Source organism: Pelophylax lessonae (genome assembly GCF_965119305.1).
Source record: "Pelophylax lessonae genome assembly, chromosome: 4".
Classification (NCBI taxonomy): Eukaryota; Metazoa; Chordata; class Amphibia; order Anura; family Ranidae; genus Pelophylax; species Pelophylax lessonae.
This window is the reverse complement of record NC_138771.1, coordinates 632690826-632713314: the sequence shown is the minus strand read 5'-3', so window position 1 is coordinate 632713314 and position 22489 is coordinate 632690826. Positions and strand designations below refer to the sequence as shown.

At 43.1% G+C, this 22489-nt stretch overlaps 2 protein-coding genes across 2 annotated transcripts in view; both read right to left on the bottom strand.

Annotated features, from left to right (window-relative positions):
* Positions 1-22055, bottom strand: part of LOC309552871 (extracellular calcium-sensing receptor-like) — a gene marked incomplete at both ends in the record, with an annotated part of 58396 nt that extends 36341 nt beyond the window's left edge. Inside the window, 2 exons of the mRNA XM_082253782.1 lie at positions 17885-18176; positions 21838-22055. Of these exons, the coding sequence (XP_082109908.1) occupies positions 17885-18176; positions 21838-22055 (510 nt within the window). The remainder of the gene's footprint in view (positions 1-17884; positions 18177-21837) is intronic.
* LOC309554702 (extracellular calcium-sensing receptor-like) lies at positions 4790-14883 on the bottom strand (the record flags this gene model as incomplete). Its single annotated transcript, XM_082256406.1, has 4 exons — positions 4790-5703; positions 6892-7015; positions 10085-10312; positions 14278-14883. 4 exons carry the CDS (start codon positions 14881-14883, stop codon positions 4790-4792), a joined length of 1872 nt encoding a protein of 623 aa, XP_082112532.1.
* Positions 22056-22489: the final 434 nt, after the last annotated feature.

Genomic DNA, 22489 nt, shown 5'->3' with positions numbered 1-22489 from the left:
GCAACTGCAGCACCTTGACACTTTTCATTCCTACTTTGCTGAATTTTTGTAAGTCCAGGATTGAGTCCTAAGTCAGGAACGGAGTGTGTGCGCGACCTGGCGACTGCAGCATCTTGACACTTTTCACACCCTTTCGCCAAACTTAGTAAGTCCAGGATTGAGTGCGCTACATACACTGAATCAGGAAAGGAGTACTGAGGCTGTGCGCACGGCCTGGCAACCGCAGCAACTTGAAATGTGTCATCCCCTTTTGACAAACTTTGTAAGTTTAGGTTTGAGTGCGCTACTTCCCCCCAAATCAGGAAAGGTGTACTGAGGCTGTGCGCATGGCTTGGCGACCATAGTGTCCTGACACTTGTCATCCCCATTTTTCTGAATTTTTTTAAGTCCAGGATTGAGTGTGCTACATACCCTAATTTAGGAAAGGAGTACTGTGGCTGTGCACATGGCTTGGCAACCGCAGCCCCTTGACACGTCACCGCCTTTTACCAAACTTTGTAAGTCTCGGATTGAGTGTGCTTCTTAACCCATGTCAGGAAAGGAGTACTGGGACTGTGCACATGACTTGACAACCGCTGCACCTTGACATTTGTCACCCCCTTTTGTCAAACATTGTAAGCCCTTAAACGAATGTGCTACTTACCCCATGTCAGGAGAGGAGTACTGCGACTGTGCGCATGGCCTGGCGACCGCAGCACCTTGACACTTGTCATCCCTATTTTGCTGAATTTTGTAAGTCCAGGTTTGAGTGTGCTGCATACCCTAAGTCAGGAAAGGAATACTGGGGCTGTGCACATGGACTTGCATCTGCAGCACCTTGACACTTGTCACTCCCTTTTGCTAAACTTTGTAAGTCCAGGATTGAGTGTGCTACATACTCCAAGTCAGAAAAGGAGTAGTGGAGCTGTGCGCACGTCCTGGCGACAGCTTGACACTTGTCACCCTCTTTTACCAAACTTTGTCCAGAATTGAGGGAGCTACTTACTTCAAGTCAGGAAAGAATTACTTGGGCTGTGCGCATGGCCTGGGACCACAGCACCTTGACAAATGTCTTCCACTTTTGCCACAATTTGTAAGTTCAGGATTGAGTGCACTACTTACCTGAAGTCAGGAAAGCAGTACTGGGGCTATGCAAACAGCCTGGCAACACTTGTCATCCCCTTTCGCCAAACTTTGTATGTCCAGAAATTGAGTGCACTGCTTCCCCCCAAGTCAGGAAAGGAGTACTGGGGCTGTGAGCATGGGCTCCTGACTGCAGCACCTTGACACTTGTCACCTCCAAACTTTTGCCAAACTTTGTAAGTTGAAGATTGAGTGCGCTACTTACCCCAAGTCAGGAAGGGAGTACTGGGGCTGTGCACACAGCCTGGCGACCGCAGCACCTTGACACTTGTCATCCCCTTTCGCCAAACTTTGTAAGTCCAGGATTGAGTGTGCTGCGTCCCCCCCAAGTTAGGAAAGGAGTACTGGGGCTGTGCATTCAGCCTGGAGACCGCAGCACCTTTACATTTTTCATCCCTATTTTGCTGAATTTTGTAAGTCCAGGATTGGGTAGGCTACATACCCTAAGTGAGGAAAGGAGTACTGGGGCTGTGCATACAGCTTGGTGACTGCAGCACCTTGACTCTTGTTATCCCCTTTTGCCAAAATTTTTAAGTCCAGGGTTGAGTGTGCTGCTTCCCCCCAAGTCAGGAAAGGAGTATTGGGGCTGTACGCATGGCCTGGCGACTGCAGCAACTTGACATTTGTCATCCCTATTTTGCTGCATTTTGTAACTCCAGGATTGAGTGCGCTGCATACCCTAAGTCAGGAAAGCAGTTCTGGGGATGTGCGCACAGACTTACCTCTGTAGCACCTTGACACTTGTCACCTCCTTTTGCCAAACTTTGTAAGTCCAGGATTGAGTGCGCTACTTACCCCGAGTCAGGAAAGGAGTAGTGGAGTTGTGCACATGGCCTAGCGACAGCAGCACCTTGACTCTTGTCACCCTCTTTTACCAAACTTTGTCCAGAATTGAGTGGGCTACTTTAAGCCCGGAAATGATTACTTGAGCTGTGCGCCCAGCCTTGGGACTGCAGCACCTTCACACTTGTCTTTCTCTTTCACCACAATTTGTAAGTTCAGGATTGTGTGCGCTACTTATCCGAAGTCAGGAAAGGAGTACTGGGGCTATGCACATCCCCTTTCATCAAACTTTGTAAGTCCAGGATTGAGTGCACTTCTTCCCCCCAAGTCAGGAAAGGAGTACTGGGGCTGTGGGCATGGGATCTTGATTGCAGCACCTTGACACTTGTCAGCTCCTTTTGCCAAACTTTGTAAGTTCAGGATTGAGTGCGCTACTTACCCCAAGTCAGAAAGAGAGTACTGCGGCTGTGCACATGGCCTGGCGACCGCAACACCTTGACACTTTGCATCCCCTTTCCCCAACCTTTGTAAGTCCAGAATTGAGTCCGTTGCTGCCCCCCCCCAAGTCAGGAAAGGAGTACTGATGATGTGTGCATGGCCTGGCAACTGCAGCACCTTGACACGTCACCTCCTTTTTTGCCAAACTTTGTAAGTTCAGGTTTGAGTGCGCTACTTACGCCAGTAAGGAAAGGAGTACTGTGGTGGCCCACTAGTCTCGGGTATCGGCTTCTAAAATGCCCATCCAGGCTTGCTATGCAAAATATAACTTGATTAATCCACACTCCTAAACAGTCTGTATGCTGAATCAGAGAATAAAGAGCAGTCTTAGCCAAGGCTTCTCCCAGGGCATGCCCCTGACAAGTTTTACCCTACCTACAGAGCTTAGTCACAGAGGTCTATATTACTGAGCCCTAAATGTCAGTGATGATTTATTCGGCTGGGGCCTGGATGATCAATGTATTCAAGAAACCGTCTTTAATTTCTGACGACTATCAATCAATGAAAATAGAAAAGAAAATAGTCTTAACCAAGAATAAAATTTATTGGATGTAAGGAATAATTTATAATTTTTTGTAGAATAAAAAAGATGCAATAAAGAAGAGTCAACGAGTCTACAACCACTTGGGCTACAGTAATTTTGTGTTACTCCTCTAGATCTCTTTTTTTTTCCATTTGTTAATATTTCATGATGAGGAGTAGACACTAGATCTGTCCAAAAACTCAGATGGCATTGAATTCATACTAAATTTAATTTTATCAGATGTCCAAATCTGAATTTCTGCTTTTTTTTTTTGGGGGGTAGTTTGATTTCACAAATGACTTCTGCAAACCATGTGTCCTCCATACAACCAATTTGATGGTGTTAAAAGTTCTATCCTCTCTTGGATAATATGGAGCCTCCTCCCAGAGTTTCTCACTCTTTGCTGTGGCTGAAAAGGGGAAGGAAGTGTAGGTAGAGATTGTCACTGTCTGTATGGGAGGTGTGGTGGGGACAGGGTGGAGGTTAGAGCATCAACATAATCATTTTACAGAAATGGACTACCATGAGCAGAAGTTATTGTTGGGTTTTATTTCAAATTTTTGTTAAAATAAAGCATTTTCTTTCCAAGACTAATTTCTAAAAGGTACCGGCAGGTCGTCTGTCTGCACCTGATGTTCAGTAGTGATCAGTGGATGTCTAGAACTATTGGAACAATAACCCCCTGATCCTTCAACATTGGTGGTCAGTAGCCGGAAACAATAGCAACCCCCCCCCCCCCCACACTTCCTACAAATCAGTGTTTACTTTCCCAAGCACACACTCCTGTGACAAGCTCTCTCTTTTATTCAGGATGAGATAGTAGTTCTACTGTAGGCCAGGGATCACTCTGTCTGACAGTTCTGGCTTCTTTCAGTGCTGGGTGCTAGAATGCAGAGAATGGAACAACATCCTCACAGCATTGTACTTATAGGCCCCCGCACATCAGAGTCTTTGGAGCCCCCCACATCAGTGTCCTCAGAACACCAATCACATTAGTGTCCTCAGAACCTCCCTCACATCAGTGTCCTCAGAGCCCCCTCACATTAGTGTCCTCAGAGCCCTCTCACACCAGTGTCCTCGGAGCCCCCTCCCATCAGAATACTTAGAGCCCCCCCCCCTCACATCAGAATCCTCAAAGCCTTCTCACATTAGAGTCTACAAAGCCCACTCACATCAGAGTCCTCAAAGTCCCCTTACATCATTGTCCCCAGAACCACCCTCACGTCAGTGCCCTATCTTATAAATAGTATGGCAGTGGCATGGGTGGCAAAGGGTAGGAAGCGTAGAGAAGATCTAGATGGAGGAAACTTCCATCCTCTTCTGAATGCTGAGGGTAGCCCTAGATCAGGGCAATACACTGCCATGTTGCGGTTAGGCCGACCCATCTTCACTATGGAAATACATACTGTAGATCACCATTAAATAGAGGACCATGGGAAATCCAAGACCTCACAATAAAATGAGGGTGTTTTGATTTGCAAATCTGATGGAGGTGCTTGTGAATACTAACCAAATTTGTAGGTGTGTCTATAGCACAGCCAAGCACTCCATTTCAAGTGGAACCAAGGGCACATGACACACGAGCCATATCCTGGAAAAAACAATGCCAACCACTGCATCAATTTAGTACCAGTGGCCCCTGGTTTGCCAGGTATCAATCCTCCACTTCTACATGCTGAAAAAGTATTTGGTTATAGCACTCAAAACATATGATTATATTGAACAGCAAATATGAAACCTGTTTAATAATATATACACAAAATATATGTATTGATGGTTTTTAGGAGAGTCTTGATATTTCATTTAGCTTTTAGTTGTTCATTTCATCTTTCCATCATTGATAGCACAAGTGAGCCAGATTGATTATGTTTGTTTTCTGGTAAAGTTTGCTCTGATGAAATACTCTCTGGTGTTCATGTCAGATCTGAACAATATGATGAAACATTTAGGAAGAAACATGCAGATGACCAGAGCCCAACTAGAAGTCAAGATGGCAAAAATCTCCGTAGCTACTGCATATTTGCCCTGAGCACTGAAGAACGCTGGAATAAAAGATATCCATACACAGAGGAAGGCCAGCATGCTGAAAGTAATAAACTGGGCATCATTGAAATTATCTGGAAGTCTTCGAGCCAGGAAGGCCACAATTAAACTAATGGTGGCCAGAAGAAAGAGATAACCCAACATGATCCAGAAGGAAAAGGGAGAGCCCTCATTGCACTCAACGATAACTACTGGTTGAGACTGGATGTTGTATTGTGGAAATGGTGGAGCAATGCACAACCAAGAAATGCAAATTATCAGTTGTATCAAAAAACATGTAATAATAATTAAATAGGAGGCTTCTGGTCTTGTCCATCTCATTAATCTGCTGCCAGGCCTAGTGGCTATGAAGGCAAAAGCTACCTTGAGGGTTTTTGCCAAAATGCAGGACACACAAAGTGTGAAAACCAGGCCAAACGCAACTTGGCGGATGAGACACATCTCTGGCTGTGGGTAACCAATAAAAAATAAAGAGCAGAGAAAGCACAATAAAAGGGAGAGGAGAAGAAGACAGCTTAGGGAATAATTGTTGGCTTTAACTATAGGGCTGTTTCTATACTGAACAAAAAGTTTCAAAATAAAACCAGGAATCAATGAAGACAAGGCACTGGCTACAGCCAATGCCGCGCCCAATGGATCCTCATAAGACAGGTAATCCTTGGTTTTTTGCAGGCACTTGGTTTTTTGAGGATTTGGCCACTTATCCCATGGACACTTGAAGCAATCCAAAGCATCTGCAAAATAAAACAACAGAAAAAAATGAAAACATAATGTTGCTCTTAACATCCCCTTAACCTTTCGCCGACCGCCGCACGACTATTTACTGCGGCGGTCAGCCCCTCACAGGCAAAGTGACGTAGTACTACGTCGCTTGCCTGTGAGGCTCTAGGGGGCTCCCGCTCCCGCTCGCTCACGGACCCCCCCCCCCCCGCGCGAGTGACCGGCGGACCCTATGTCCGCCGGTCACTCGTGATCGTTGGTTACACCGGGAGAAAGGCAGGCGGCTAATGTAAACAAAGCCGCCTGCCATTCTCCCCTGTGTAACAGCACAGGTCATACAGTCCTGCTATGTAGGACGGTTGATCTCTGCTGTTACACACACAGCCACATCCAATCACAGTTAGAATCACGCCCCTAGGGACACACTTAACCCCTCCCTCTCAAATAAAGTTAACCCCTTCCCTGCCAGTGTCATTTTTACAGTAACAGTGCATATGTATAGAACTGATTACTGTAGTAATGTCACTGGTAACCCCAAAAGTGTCAAAAATGTCAGTCAAGGGTCCAATCTGTCCGCTGCAATGTCGCAGTCCCGCAAAAAAAAAAATTGCAGATTGCCGCCATTACTCGTTTAAAAAAAAAAACAATAAAAATGACAAAAATCTTTCCCTTAGTTAGTAAACGCAATAACTTTAGTGCAAACCAATCAAAATACGCTTTTTACGATTTTTTTTTACCAAACATATGTAGCAGAAAACAAATTGGCCTAAAATGTTAAAAAATTTAGATTTTTACATTTTTTTTTGGGGGGGGGGGGGGGGGATTTCATATAAAAAAAATGTGAAAAATATTGTTATTTTTGCAAAATTGTCGCTATTTTTTTGTTTATAGCGCATGATCAAAAAATCGCACAGGTGATCAAATACAACAAAAGAAAGCTCTGTTTGTGGGAAAAAAAGGACGTCAAATTTGTTTGGGTACAGCGTCGCATTACCACGCAATTGTCCGTTAAAGTCACGCAGTGCCGAATCACAAAATAGGCTCTGGTCAGGAAGGGGGTAAAATCTTCCGGGGCTTAAGTGGTTAAAAACTACCTACAAAAATTGAATTCAGAATTGTTTGTTTTCATCATTCTTCCCGATGAAGGGCCATGTATCCATAGAATAATACAAAACTTAGAAGACATAGGATGATTTACCCACCCATGCTATCCGAAATCTCTCCGACTGGACAGGAAATGCATTCATAGCAGCACACAGGCTGGCCTGTTATAGTTGCTTTTCTGAATCCAGGTGGACAGCTCTCACTGCAGACAGAACGAGGTACCTGGCAAAAAGAAAATCGCTATTTACTGAGGCATGACAAAAAGACACCTACTAAGCTTCCTAAACCTTACTTTAGACACTAAAGCCTCATGCACACTGGACAATAGCTCATCTCTTCTGAACACCCTTTATCCAAGGCAGGGGAGAAGCAGCATAAAAAAACATGCCGAAAGCCAGGTTTTGGAAACGTTTCTTGTTCAATATTTTATTGAAGCTTTTCAGAGTGAACAATAATAAACATGAACATGAACAATATCTGTTGTGCATTTGGATCCGGTAAGTAATTTCACATAAAAAAGGTATGGATGATAGGGCAATAATAAACAACATGTGTGAGCAATTTAATTGATTCGATATATTGAATGTAGAGTATAATGTGTTGTCAAACACCCCCAGGAACCCCACCTGGGAGCTAACTGTGCAATGGGAGGAAGACAACACGACCAACCATTAGTTTTCTTGTTCAGAAACATAGAAAAAGAGAAATAGTAGGTTCAATTATAAATGTATGAGTAATAAGATAAGAGAGATTAGCATAAGGTAGGTGCAGTTTGACAATGAATCGAAATCAGTAAGAAACCAGTTAGGTGGAGTGACAGTTTAGAGAGCAATATGGTAGGATAATTTGTTATATGTTATTGACAAGTAAGTTGAAATGGTATGGGCAAACTACCCAATAACAGTAAGGCCCCTTTCACACTTGTGCGACTTGTCATGCGATTTGGGACTGCAAAATCGCATGACAAGTCGCTCTCCATTATTTCCAATGAGTACCATTCATATCAGTGCGACTTGAAGTCGCACCAACTTCAAAGTAGTCCCTGCACTACTTTGGCACGATTTTGAGGCCAAAGACATTCAAGCCCAGTCAAAATCGTGGCAAAAGTCGTGATAAAAAGTTGCGGTAAAATCGCGCGACTTTGAAGTCGCACATGTGTGAAAGGGGCCTAAAGGTAAGGAGCTGGGGGGGAGAAAGGGGAGGAGGGGGGTGAGATTAGATCCCTTATGGCATGCCCAATTGCTGATGATGGTGGTAGCAGTCTGACACCCTTATGGAGGAGAGTGTTGATGAATACAGGAGATCTGGGAGACTGTAGAATAGGGTGAGTCTTACGGTTAGGTTTGGGATAAGCCTAGTTAGGAAACCGAGCCAGGAGGAGGAAGCTGCGAGGGTAGGTTAGGATAGGGTGTAGACTAAAGGGAGGAGGGGGGGGGCAAGGGACAAAAGGTAGGTTGAGACCAGAAGAGGGGGGGAAGGGGTTAAAGGGGGTGGGTAGGGGTGTATGGGAGTGGGGGAATGGAGGGAGTTGAGGGAAAAATGGAAGGGAAAAAAAGGAAGGGTTTGTTCTAAACAAAGGAGGTATTGCAAAGTTTGCAGGTAGTATGAAGGTACCATGATAGGGAGTACCTGAAATAGGTAGAGGAGTTTTGAAGGATGGACATTTTCACAACAGTAATTCGGCCCATCCAGGACAGTGGTAACAGGGCCCATTTGGACATTAGGGTTATGAGTTGGGACAGCATAGGCGGATAGTTTGTTGAGTAGAGGTCTGAGGGTTTGGCAGTAAGTCTAATACCCAAGTAGGGGATGAATCCATTAGCCCACGGAAAAGGGAGGACCTCGCTAAGGTGGGATTGTAGAGAGCATGGTAATGATATGTTATGACCAGAAATTTGGCTGAAGCTAGAGAGTGTATCTAACAAGTCGAGGACAGAGTTTAGGCGGAGGTCATGAAAACAAGGATATAATCTGCGAAGAGGCAGAGTTTGTGTTGAAGGCCACCTAGTTCTAGGCCGCGAATGTTGGGGTTCAAGCGAATGAGAAGGGCTAGAGGCTCAATAGCCAGGGCAAAGAGAAGTGGGAAGAGTGGGCACCCTTGCCTTGTCCCGGCCCGACATATTGAAATAGGTCTAAAGTTAGACCAGGCTGAATCATCTGTGTGGAGTTTGGGGATCATTAAGATAGCGGCCATTAGGGATTCAGCACGAAGAGAGGGGTCATCCAGTAGGGAGTTAAAAGCAGCTACTAGAAGGGGGGAAAGGAGGTTGGCAAACTTCTTATAGTAGGTTGCGGGGAGGCCAACTGGGCCAGGACGTTTACGGTCTGATGGGTTTGGGGGTATATTCGGCTTTTCGAATTGCTAGAGCCAATAAGTTGTCAGGTTTGTCCGACTTCATATAGAGCTCATGCCTAGATCTATGAAGGGTTTTTTTCTGCTGCCTCTGTCAAAAAGAGGTCTAGTTATAGGCGTGCTTTTTTAAGATCGCGTTGAAATTTGGTAGAGGGACAAGATTGGAAGGCTGCTGAGGCCAGATAGAAGGTTTCCTCCAAGCGTTTGTGTTGGAGGCTTTTCTCCTTATGATGGTAGGAGGCTTGACTAATATATACCCCTCTGATCACTGGCTTGTGGGCTTCCCATAAGGTCAGGGGAGATGTGCCAGTTAAAGTATTATTTGTTATATAGTCTTTGAGGGCCATTTCGATATCCAATCGATAGGTTGGGTAAACCAGGAGGCTATCATTAATGTACCAGGCGTGGTGAGTTGGTCTAGGGATGAGGGAGGAAAGAGTTATGAGAACTACGCTATGATCTGTCCATGAGATTGGGACAATAGATGAGGCCATGAGAAGGGGGGAGTAGCCAACTGTTAGGAAGATGTCATCTATGGTTTTGTAAACGTTTAGGTACGTTTAGGTGCGTTGGGCAGTTTTTCTGCCAAAACGCTCCTCTCCTGAATGTGCAAGTTATGTTATTTTATTGCCTCTAAATGCCTATGTTTTCATGGACACATAGACTAACCGAGAGGGGTGTTTAAGCAGGCAACAGATCAAACTCCATTACGGTCAGCTTTTGTGATGCACAGTGTGCATGAGGCTTAACTGGTAGTTAGAGGTGAGGGTACAGTCTGACTGCTTGATGGACATCATTCAAAGTCCCCCCCAAAAATGTTTTACTCACTGGTGGCAAACCCACACTATTCATCCCATTGGGAGCTGCCCCAGCAAACTGCTCCAGCTAGTTCCCTACTTTATCGCTTGTCTGAAAAAATCGAATTTAAAAAGCTTTACCTTATTGTCTCTGGTAGCCCACATTAAGGCACTTGAGTCGATGGTGAAGATTTGACCCAATGGGGCTGTAATATCAAAGCTGCCAACCTTGGCTTGTCTTATGGAGCCTTGTGGGCTCAGCTGCCAGTTCATAATGTCATAGACTGCTGGTGGGTCTCCATTCTCATTAAAGTAAAGTTCCCTTCCGTAACTCAGCTTCACTTTGACTTTCTTCACATAACGGAGGAGCTAAAGAGGTGAAAGAAATAAGAGACATAATAGAAGATTTTCCAAAAGGATGATAATTTGATACAGATAGTTATAATTTATATACCTGTAAACAAAGGAAATCTTTAGAAGTCCACTTATCTCTGATCCTCAGATCAAACGGGTGTAATCTTGGCATTTAATTTTTTTTTTTTTTTTTATGTTTGAAAGACACTATTTACAGACACCACCTTTGTGCTGCCTTCGCACTGTATTTCACATGCTTGGCACTCAGCAGTGTCTGTCCCTTTAAGACCCTCCATTTTCTTGTAGCCTAGGGGCGGGTCTTCTCTCTACTGCCTTGGGCAAGTCTAAATTTGTTCTATTCATTCCTGCTTTAGCCACCGTAGGGACCAGACCCTCAGGACTTCTTAAGCTAATTGATTGCAAACCTGATGAACAACAAAAGCCTGTAAGTAAAGGATTTGCTAGTTCAGCCTGTGTAGAGGGATGCTAGACATTTGTATAGATAATATGTGTTCCAGTATGTAGTAAGTAAGCACATGTTCTGTATAACTATGTATAATTTATGATGTTTGAATAGCCATACTTATACCTGTCTTTTATATGTTTGTTTCCCAGTTTTACCATATCCATATCCTCTCATATCCATACCCACATATCTACATATTCATACGTAAATGCACATGTACGGATTATATCTCAGTAAAGGTTGCATCAGTTAAAGAAACCAGCGCTTCTTTCATTGAGATTCGGTTTATTACTTGATGTGAAGCTGTGTACCTCAAGCAACACACAGCCCAGACATTACAACCTTAATTTTAGAACACTGCTCATTACCACAGCTAGGTGCTCCTAGGATGAATTTGCAGATTGTTTAAAATAAACCTTACTTAAAAACTTAAATTCCACTTATCTGACTTCTGCCCTCCCATGTAAAAAAATGTTTCATTACAAATAAAAAAACACTCATGAGCAGAAAAATAAAAAGTTTACTTTTCCTTCTGTCTCGTGTCTAGGCGAGGGTGAGGTAACATGCCTTCCAGTGAGATCCTGGGAACGCTGAAGATCCTAAATCTCCCAAAAAGCTGCTCTTGCAGTGTCATCCACATCCAGGCATCATGGGCAGAAAAAGGCCCACAAGGCTGAAATGCATTTGCTTCTGCTGTCTGTGGTCTATCTTTCATGGAGAATCAATCAATTTTGAAGATTTTAAAGAGCAAGCAAGGAGTTGCGGAAAATCTTTCCTTATGATTGTCATTACAGCTGTGCAACTGCTTTTCCGCATCCAGGTAGCTCTGAAAAAATGTTCTAATCTTATTGTGTAGTAGCACCCTACCACTGCTTTATATCATGGACAGAAGCTGGTGTGCAAGGCAAGTATGGCAAGTCTTTTGTAAGGGTCAGTTCTCTGTTAATGTCTGATGACCACAGCTGAAGCATGCTCCACCTTTAGCAACCACTGTTCAAAGATGCTTCATATGAATGCACCATACTTGGATGCCTTCAAGACTTAAAGTGGTTCTAAAGGCTGAAGGTTTTTTTCATTCTATGTATAAAGGTAAAAAACATTCTGTGGGTAGCAGCCCCCCTCAGCTTCCCCTAATACTTACCTGAGCCCCATCTCAATTTAGCAATGTGCACAAGAGCAGCGGCTCTCCTGGGTCTCGTCCTTCTCATTGGCTGAGACAGCAGCTGGAGCCAATGGCTTCCACTACTGTCAATCAAGCCAGTGAGTCAATGAGGGAGAGCGGGTGCAAGGACGAGTCCAACTCCGTGTGTGAATTGCTGTGGGGGTACCTGGCAGTAGGGAGGAGCCAGGAGCAGCAGAAGTGGACCCAAGAAGAGGAGGATCAGGGCTTCTCTGTGCAAAACCAACTTCATAGAGAAGGTAAGTATGACATGTTTGTTATTTAACAAAAAAAATCTGCCTTTAATAGCACTTTAAGCACCCAATTATCGAACCTTAACAGAATGTCATTCCCCATTGTAAGCATGCTAAGGACTGTGGAGTTGTCAAGAAGAGTAGCCAAGGATATTGCTGCATAAAATGAGAGACAATTGATTAAGCCAAAGGGTTAAACAGGGGCACAGTCAATAACAAATCTGAGGTCAGGTCAGGAGGTAATTTATAAGGTCAAGTTATGCAAGCAATCAAACCCAGGGAGTCCAACAGGTCAAAGGTAGTAACAGCAGAATAAGGGGTAGAAGACAATAGAAGGTAACAGGGTCTTTACAGATTGTGAACAGGTAGGAAGTAGGAATGAAAGTAAAAATTTTTTTTAAAAAATGGCGTGCCCCCCCATGCCAAAATTAAAAACAGCATTGGGTCCCCCCCCAAAATCCATACAGGACCATTATCTGGGCATGCAGTCTGGCAGGTCAGAAAAGGGGGGGGGGGAGCGATCGCCCTCCCCCTCCTGAACCAAACCAAGCCACATGCCCTCAACATAAGGGGGTGGGTGTTTTGCTCTGGCCTCGCAGAGGGCTTATCGAAATCTGGGGCAGGGGGCTTATCAAAATCTGGATCCCAGGTCCCCCCCCCACATGTGAATGAGTATCGGGAACATAGTACCCCTACCCATTCACCAAAAAAAGTGTCAAAGAGTAATAAAAACACTGAAACAGTTTTTGACAACTCCTTTAAAAAAACAGAAAAAAAGTGTCCCCCGATGTAAATCCATTGTCAATCACACCACCCGCCACACATGAAAAATAAAAAATAAAAAGGCTCTCGCTGACATGAAGGCTGGCCAACTATTGCAGGCTAAGCCGTTTTACATTTCTTATATAGGTGAGGGGCAGGGCCACCTTGCTATGTCACCTGGTGGCACCAACCCCTTCGGATGTCACGGACACAGCATACACCATTCTGTGACATCATAAGGGGGCGGTGCCACCATGTAACGTAGCCAGGTGACCCCGCCTCTTACCTACATACAAAATGTCAACTGGCTTAGCCTGCAGTATGCAGGCAGACAGCCTTCATGTCAGATAGAGCATTTTTTTTTCTTTCTTTTTTGGGTGCAGTGGTGGCATGATTGACGAAGGACACGTTTTTTTTTTTTAAACAAAGGAATTGTCAAAAACTGTCTCTGTGTTTTTATTACTTTTTGATACTTTTTTGGTGAATGGGTAGGAGTACAGAGCCCCCCTGTCCCAAAGCAACCCCCCCCCCCATGTTGAGGGCATGTGGCCTGGTATGGTTCAGAAGACGGGCGCTTGCCCGGCCCACCCCCTTACCTGACCTGCCAGGTTGCATGCTCGGAAAATTTTCCGGCATGGATTTGAGGGGGGGATAAGGCGGCCCACACCATTTTTTTATTTTTGTGTGGGGTTTCCCTTAAATTCTGGAGGGAGACCCCACACCATTTTTTTCATTATTTTTTTAATAACCAGGTGCCAGCAATTGCAACCGAGGGTCAATTTAAATGTGATTTTTTTTTTCTATAGAAATGTAAGTTTCGCTGCAGCATGTTCTATGCATGCTACAGATGCACCACTTTTTTACAGGCAGAATAAGGGGACCCCTCAGGCACTTTAAGCATCATTAAAATCACTGCTCCTGAAAAAACAATTATTTAAAAAAAAAAATGCAATAATACGTGTCTCCCAGGGCAGTACCCAGACCCCCTATACCCCTTTTATGGCCAATAACTTGCATATAAGCCTTCAAAAGGGGCACTTTTGATTTTCCCTGTTCGGCTCCCATAGATTTCAGTGGGTTTTGCCTTTTGGGTAAGATCTTTTCCCCTGTTCCGGAATTCTGCTGCGAACCGAACAGGGGGGTGATCGGCCCATCTCTAATGCAGAAATGGAAGGGACAATGTAAATTAAACAGTATGTGTTTAGTATCACTTTAATGTAAGTAAACAAGGATGACTTTGTTTTTCCTTCCAAATTCAAGCTCCAAAAAATAGAAATAGAGATACATCTGTGATTATGCCACTTAATAAAATATAACTATATTACTTTAATTATGTTACCTGCCATGGTTTAAAATCCTGGATTCCTATATGGCTGCCATCTTGTGAGACAAAGCTTCTAAAATTGTCCAAAGCTTTCGACAAAACATGAATGGCATTGTAGACTTTATTGGTGATTCTAAGATTGGAGACATCAGTGTAGCTATTCTGGATGTTTTCTAGACTCTCAGTTTCATTACATTCTTTCTTCGATGTTGGGAAATATTTTGTGGCATTATCTAAAATTCTGCAGTTGAAAGTCTCTTCCCAAAATAACTTCACCCATTCCTGCCCCTTGGATAGATGAACTTTCTTAATAAAGTCTCCAAATCCAGGAATTGTTCCACTGTAGAATGAAAGACCTACTGCCCCAGAAAGAAGGTCGGAGAATTTGTTCTCGAGGTACAATGTTGATGTTGACCAGCCGTCACTGGCAACAAATATTTTCCCTGTAATATTCTGTTTTATCATCTCCTCAAAAACAGGAACTAAATCGGGATCTGTAGAAAAGACCACTATAACACGAACTGTTGTCTTCTTAATGACTTGTACTATGTGTGGAGCATTGCGGTTAGGCTCCCTTACTAGAATATATTCAGTGAAGGCAACACATATTCCAGCCTTCATTATCTCCTGTCTGACCAGCCGAATCCCATCTTGTCCATAATCATTGTCCACAGCCAGAAGACCCACAAAGGTCCAACCAAAAAGTAAGAGAAGCTTGACAAGTCCCTGAGATTGGAATTCATCATTGGGTACTGTCCTAAAGAAGGAAGGGAACTTTGACCTGTCACTCAAAAGCCGGCTAGTTGAATAATGGCTTACCTGGATGGAATAAAATATATTTTTATTTTTAATAAACTTTTGGAAATGTATATTAAGAATGAAATTTTCACAATGTATTAGACAAGGCTATTGCTTTTATATTTTATGATAAATTATATCCAATGCATACCTAATTTATGAAAAGGTGTGTACTATAAAATGTCTGAGCATATAGCCCCCACTATACCAACACACTAGCAGCGCTATGAAGTCAACAAAATATGAACTAAAATCAATATCTATGTGCAGGAAGGAAACAAGAGTTCATGCAAAAAGTCCCAATATTAGCCAAAGGATGAAGCTCCAAAGACTGTAAATCCTCAAAGAGACTTGTCACCAAATCGCAGGTACAGGAGACCTCCACCTCACCACCACAGTGTGCACCCTTAAGGTTGGGAACTCACCAGATACATAAGGCAAATGCGCCAAAACAAATGGTACATTGGATCCCCCGACCACCTCCAACAACAGGGTAATTCAACCGGATGAGGGCAAAGTAGGTGACTGCCAGCCGATGGTCTCCTCAGCATAGTACTAGCAATACATGTAAATCAATGAGGTGACATAGCGTAATTCTGCATAACTCGCTTTATTTCCCCACACAAGAAAATCCCTCACACATTGCACTTACAATAAGTATATACATATCAGCGTAGAATAGAAGGGAAAACCTGCGTCCTGTAGCCGTAGCCCATCTAGATGGCCCGCTGCTCGGTACCCAGCCTCGAGCCTCCGGGTCTGGCGTCCGACATCAGCTTCCCACGTGACCGCGTGACCACGTCCTGACGCGTTTCGTCAGCAAATGACTTCAACCGAGGGCGTCATGTGGGAAGCTGATGTCAGACGCCAGACCTGGAGGCGCGAGGCTGGGGGCTATACGCTCAGACATTTTACAGTACACACCTTTTTATGCATTGTGTTATTTTATAGCAGCTGCTTAGTTTTTTAGATAGAATATAGGTTGTGCGCCGGGTGAGCAAGTCTGTATATGGTTCAGGGCTTCCCTTCACTTGCTCCCTTTTGCATACCTAATGTATGATTAGGTATACATTAAAGAGTATGTATAGGTAAGACTGTGTTTTTTTTTTTTTTTTTGATAGAGTAGGGAAGGGTTAGAATTCCCGTTAGGTTTTTAATGTTGTCGGTGTCCCCACTAGGTAGATTTATGATTTCTCTTGGCCCTGACCATTGTCACTAAAACAGAATGAAAATCCAAAATTAACAGTTGCCACCAGAACAAAAGGTGACGGTAAGTCTTACAGGGGGGACACCTGTATTGGTGACAACTATCTAAAAGGGAAATTACCCCTACTTTGTAGAGATTTCCTCTCATTTCTTGTCATGTCTCCAGGACAGAAAGTGAGGTAACATTTCCCATTGCGGCACAAAGACCAAAAAAGGTTTTGTAAAGCATATCTAGAGTTTTGACTCTGGATGTGGTCAAGGATGTCACCTGGGATCCCCTGGCCACTTTGTTTACAAACATATTGCCTTATCCCAGGCTAAACACACACACACACATATATATATATATATATATATATATTTGTGTATATATATATATATATATATATATATTTACTATCTCTCTCTCCCATCCCCTTCTAACCCATCCTGCTATGCCTTTTCTCCTCTTTACCTTTTAAAGCCAGATATACTCACCTGAGTCCCCCTCCAGGTCCCTCACTGCTGGGTGGGAAGAATGCTGATTCAGTGCTACCATCTCCCTCCCCCAAAGACTGCCAGTCCCCTGTGATTACATCTTCCTCTTTGTGATCCTAAGAGGACTCTAATAGTAAATGTGTCATATCATGTAGGCACTGACACTCAAAGACGGATCATCATACGGACTGCAGCACGTGAAAGAGGGCTTTGTGACAACGTTTTTTTTATTCTTTCCAGTGATCAGATAGAATGGGTTGGAAAGAAGGGATGGGTGGAAAAAATCCTGGAGTGGGGCTTTAAATGTCTCATTTGCTGGAGTTCATTCTACAGATATGCCAGGTCTAAAGCCCCGTACACACGAGTAGAAATTTGGCCGGGAAATTTCATCTGACGACCGATCTGCCGATTTTCGGCTTGTTAGTATGGTGCTTCCGACAACCGACTCCGACTTTTCGGCCATAAAAAATCCTGGTGTGCAGGCTATATAATTTTTGAAAACACGTCCGATTTTCGTCTCATTAGTACAGATTTCGATGGGGAAAAGTCTTATGAGCAAGACTAGGCATGCTCAGAGATGAAAGAACACATAGAAAGCAATCTAACACATGACATCACTTCTGAAGTAGAATTCTGTCGTGCGGGAAAATTCGTGTGCAGTCTAGGCACATTCCAACCAACAGACACCACTCTGGACAAAAGACGGACGACCGGTCGGCAGAAATTTGTTGCGTGTGTACGAGGCTTTAGGCATCCCCAAAGCATGTTATTTAAGGAACTGTATATTGTGTATTTTATATGTTGCCCTTTAGGACTTGATAAAAGACCAGCTCCCTGCTGAACATTTTTTTTTTTTTGCCATTTCCCCCAAAAGGATGCAAGTTGGCCTTGAAAAGGCCATAAAAAATTACAAGATTTGACTCCTGTAGGCTTCAATGGTGTTAGGGTGCTTTGCTTAGGGTTTGAAGATCTTCATGCTTCTTTTTACCATAACATCTGATGGTGGGGATCTGTCCTGAGTCTAGGACCACTTTAATGTTTCTTGTTCAGGTTTCAGAATCACTGTTTAGTTTGATGGCTTTACATACGCAACAGAAAGTAGATAAATAACAAATACAATGAAATTCACATAATATCTCACCTGAGGGTATCTGTAAAGTCCCAGAATATGAGCAAGCAGCATTGAATGTGTGGAAGATGCAGAACCAATTATACCACCAAGAGGAATGCCACTGAGACAGCGGTAATTAGGAATGGCAGTGCTGAGTCCGGTCAGTGTTTGTAAAATAGCTTGTAGATCATAGTGAATAACATTACAAGAGTCGAAGATTTGGAACCCAAGGGTCAAATTGGGTAGAATGTTGAGATTGTTGTTAATCTCATGTACAGCGAACAACAGGGCCTGGATTTGCTGAAAGCTTTCAAGATGAAACCTGAAGAAAGTACAGTAAATATATTTTATATAGAATGCAAAAACAATAATAAAAGTGTACCTGTCATTAGAGACTCTTACAAAATGGTAAAGCCCAAATTCTGCCAAATTTTAGTATTTTTGGTAGGGTTATCCTGGAGGTTTAAATCTTAACTGTCAGAAAAATCATCCCTTGCAGTGGGGCTGCCCCATACTGTAAAGAATAAATATTCGTTCAGGTCTACTGACCTGCAGGGAACTGTAAAAAGCAATGTTACTTATGACACTTTTCCACTGCAAGTACCGGCTCGGCTCTACTCAGCCCTGCTTGGCCCGGTTTGCTTTTCCACTGCTGGTACCGCATGGTACGGTGTTGGAACGGTTCGGTACGGTACGGTATGGTTTGCTTTTCCACTAAAGTAGTACTAAAGTTAAGTGGGCGGGATAACAACGGGGTGGGTGGGATTCTCTGACCAATCAGTGGCTAGTAGTGACTGCATGCAAAGGATTGTGGGATATGGTACCGGTTATGGTACCTCTTGGAACCACAATCGAGTAGGTACTGTTTTTGAGAGCCGTACCATTCGGTTCCATGCAGTGGAAAAGCGCTGCCGTACCGTACCGAACCGTTCCTACACCATACCATGCGGTACCAGCAGTGGAAAGGCACAAAAGCGAGCCGAACCGTTCTGTTCCATGCAGTGGAAAAGCGCCATTATCCAACCCTGTAACCTGCAGGCTCCCTCTGCACTGGTTGACCAGTCTCCACAGCCTCTTCTCCGGTGGTCGCAGGTCCTCTAACATCATCAAGAAAAATTCAGTGCCCAAAGCCATGCATTATACATTAGGACACCAAGGAACAGTCCACTGTTTGAGCATAGAGGAGTAGAGGAGAGTGCCTTGGATCGAGTATACCTGCTTTTTCCGGTATCCTGAACCTACATAAGCATCTAACCTTTGCAGTGAAGGGCCATCCACACAACAAGACACAATTTTTACTTTCAACAGAGATAGGCTTTAAAGCCCCTATTAGGTTTTTGGATATGTATTTACATCTCCATCCCTTCTGTGGAGGTGCCCTCTCACTTCTTGCAAGAAAATGAGATTACTTGGTAGCTGGACTACTTAGATCATTTACTTGTAATTCTCTGATTATTTTCTGATTATTTCTAAAACCTCTAAGAAGTCTAAAGAGTGAGGAGTTCGTTTTCTTTTGTTACGGCCACAAGCTCTAGAGTGCCACAATGTTATGGTAATGGTTATTTATAATCCAGTCCTATAGAGGAAACCCATATATTGTTCTGGTTGCTTGTGTGTTGAATGTCTACTCCTCCTGCCACAAACAGTAGTTCATCCTTTCAGCTCAAATATCATTATAGGAGCCAGTGGAAGAAACCAGCTTACTGCTTACGGCTTGGTCAGCTCTTGGACAAACTCTAGGCTTATGCTCTGCTTCAAAAAGGAATTCATACATTGATCTTGACGCTTACCTGAATTCCTATCTTTTGGACTCCAGCCACACACAGTAGACACACTGGCCAGACCCTTTGTACTTCTATGCAATGATTAGCACCTACTGAAGCGGATAGTCTCTTCCTACCCCATCTTGTTTTCTTTACATTCTCATCTCCCTCTTTTGGTCAGAGGAAAGATGTCAGTTTTGTATACTCTGTGGTGGAAGCCTGCAGACAGACGCGTGAGCCTGCCTACATGTTTTTAATAGAGCAAACAGAATTTGTTCAACACAAGTACAGATCATAACCTCATTTGCAGCATATAACCTAAATACCCCTGAAGAAGGATCACACAGCTTCGAAACGCGTTGGGTATCTGTACTGCTCTATTTTCGCCTGTATCTGTATTGTGTTTTTATGGAACTGTTTTGCCCATTTTTGTGATTTGCTATGTTATAATTTATATGTTATTGTGCAATAAACATTTATATATTTTTATACATTTTTGCATCCTTTTGAGTTCCGATAAAGTCCCAAACCCTTAGGGGATCCTTCTCGTTTTTAGCTATTGATTTTCGGGATGTGGCACCTATCTTTATAAGGGGGTTTGTGTCTGTGGATTATCTTTTTCTAAACCAGGGGAAGCAGGTACTTGACTAACCCAAAAGGGGATAAGTACCTGCAACTGTCAATGGAGCAATGGACGTGGCAGCATGGGACGCCTTTTACAGGGCTTACTCATTTTCATAAGGAACCTTGAAAATGTTGCAACCTTATTTTTCTATTGCTTTTGTTGATTTGTTTTATCACCATATCTGCAGTGTTTATTATTTGCATTTTAGGAATACTTTATTCTTTTTTATTTGTACCGCATTTAAAATTTTGAAAACTGCTGCATAGCACAGAATCGTAGGCTGAATGTTGCTGCAACTGGATGGTGCTAAACAGTGGACTGAGTGGTCTACAGCAATATGTGTCCAGAGCAAATGCTGGAACGTAGACTTCTTGCATTTTGGACAAATTAATTCCTGGGCACCAACTGCCCTAAATGTTAGTATTCCTTGGTGAAGCCCAATAAGGCCAAAGCATCTTTCAGCCTCTTACAGACTGGATGGTGCACCTGTGCCTTTGGCCCGCTTAAAAACCCAAGAGTCACATGAACAGGGACTAACTGCCTGATGTGCATGAGGCCTTATAGTAACCAGAAAAGTAAGCACAGCCCTGAATGAAGCACCCAAGGGTTTCTCAAGAGCTAAAGCCTCAAGGCAACGATTGTTGGCCGTGAATTTTCGGCCAACGTCCGATCGGCCGATTGTCGGCTTGTTGGTATGATGCTTCCGACAACCGACTGCGACTTTTTGGATGAACAAAATCTGGTGTGCATGCTATAAAATTTTTGTCGGCCGTCAACAGAACGCCCGATTGTTCTTCAGTCAGAACAGATTTCGGCAGACAAAAATGTGATGAGCAAGACTGGGCATGCTCAGAGAAGAAAAAACACACGAAAAGTAAACCAGAACATGACATCACTTCTGAAGTTGGTTTTTGTTGGCCGATAAAATTAGTGTGCAGTCTAGAGCACATTTCAACCAACACAACAACACTGGACAAAAGACGGCCGATCGGTCGGCCTATAATCGTTGCGTGTGTACGAGGCATAAGAAACTCAATGACAATGCAGAGACACTAAAACAATCAAACGAGCCACAGGTGTGGATAATTACCCTTCCCTGATATTTCAACCTGTGTATGTGAACTTTAATGCATATTATCAGGTCAACCCTTCAAGTGTACATAACCTTTTGTTAAGGGCAATATAAGTGCTTTCAGTTATCCTTATGATTGTCAAAGGGCACACACAATTCTGTGATGATAAATAGCTTCATCTGACCAATATTCTGAAATAAAATAATGGTGTTTTATAGGATCGCTCATATTTTACAAAAATGTTTTGCAAAGTGTATGCAAACTTATGAGCACAACTGTGTTATTCACATGTTTACCAAAAGAAAAGATCATCATTGGTGCATTTGCTAAATCCTGAATATCAGTGCCTCAAGCTAGTTCAATAGATACAATGAGACCTCAGCTGCAGTGCGAAGAATGGCAAATCCCAGGAGAAAGGAAGACATTTTTTTTTAAATTAACCATTAAAAGCAATATAGGGTAGCTATAACAGGATTCCTCGGGCAGTCAACAAATTAGCAGTGCAAGTGAAAGCCTATTTACATTGTACAAGTGATCTTGGGTGGTTTCTCCTTAAAGAGGACTTTTTGGTAGACCTTATCAAAGTGTAGAGGTAACACCACACCAATCATGATATCTCCAGGCTGTACCATCGTCTCCAGCTGGGAGACGTCTAAGCGGCATCTTTGATCATCCGAATGAAAAACTGGAATGAGCTGTGAAAACATCAGAGTCCACAACGTCGTAGATAGGGAGACCATCTTGCTCAAGAATCAAGCAGTGATATCTGTTAGTGTAAATTAAACACAGGGGTGTCAACAAGCATTTTATTCCACGGTATTTGTCACACTGGCTACTTTTTAAAAATAATTTTAGCATTACTGAGTGGAGTGTAGCTTAACAAAGCATAAACAAATTTAAGAGTCATAAAAAAATGTTGTGTATCCCAAAAGTCAAGTTTTTACACTACGATTCTGTGCGATTTTTTTTTTTACTGGAGGCAGAGCCCTTGTCTACAAAATTTTCTCTGCATCTCTTATGTCTTCAGATATATTTCCAACAACTCAAAGAATAAAGTGTAAGGAAAGGCAAAACTTTTTTTTTTTTTTTGCATTTTGGAGAACACCTATCAGGTTTTTTTTTTTTTTTTTTTGCTATCTGTGTCACCCTTAGGGAGTTCCCCCCTTTCTATTTG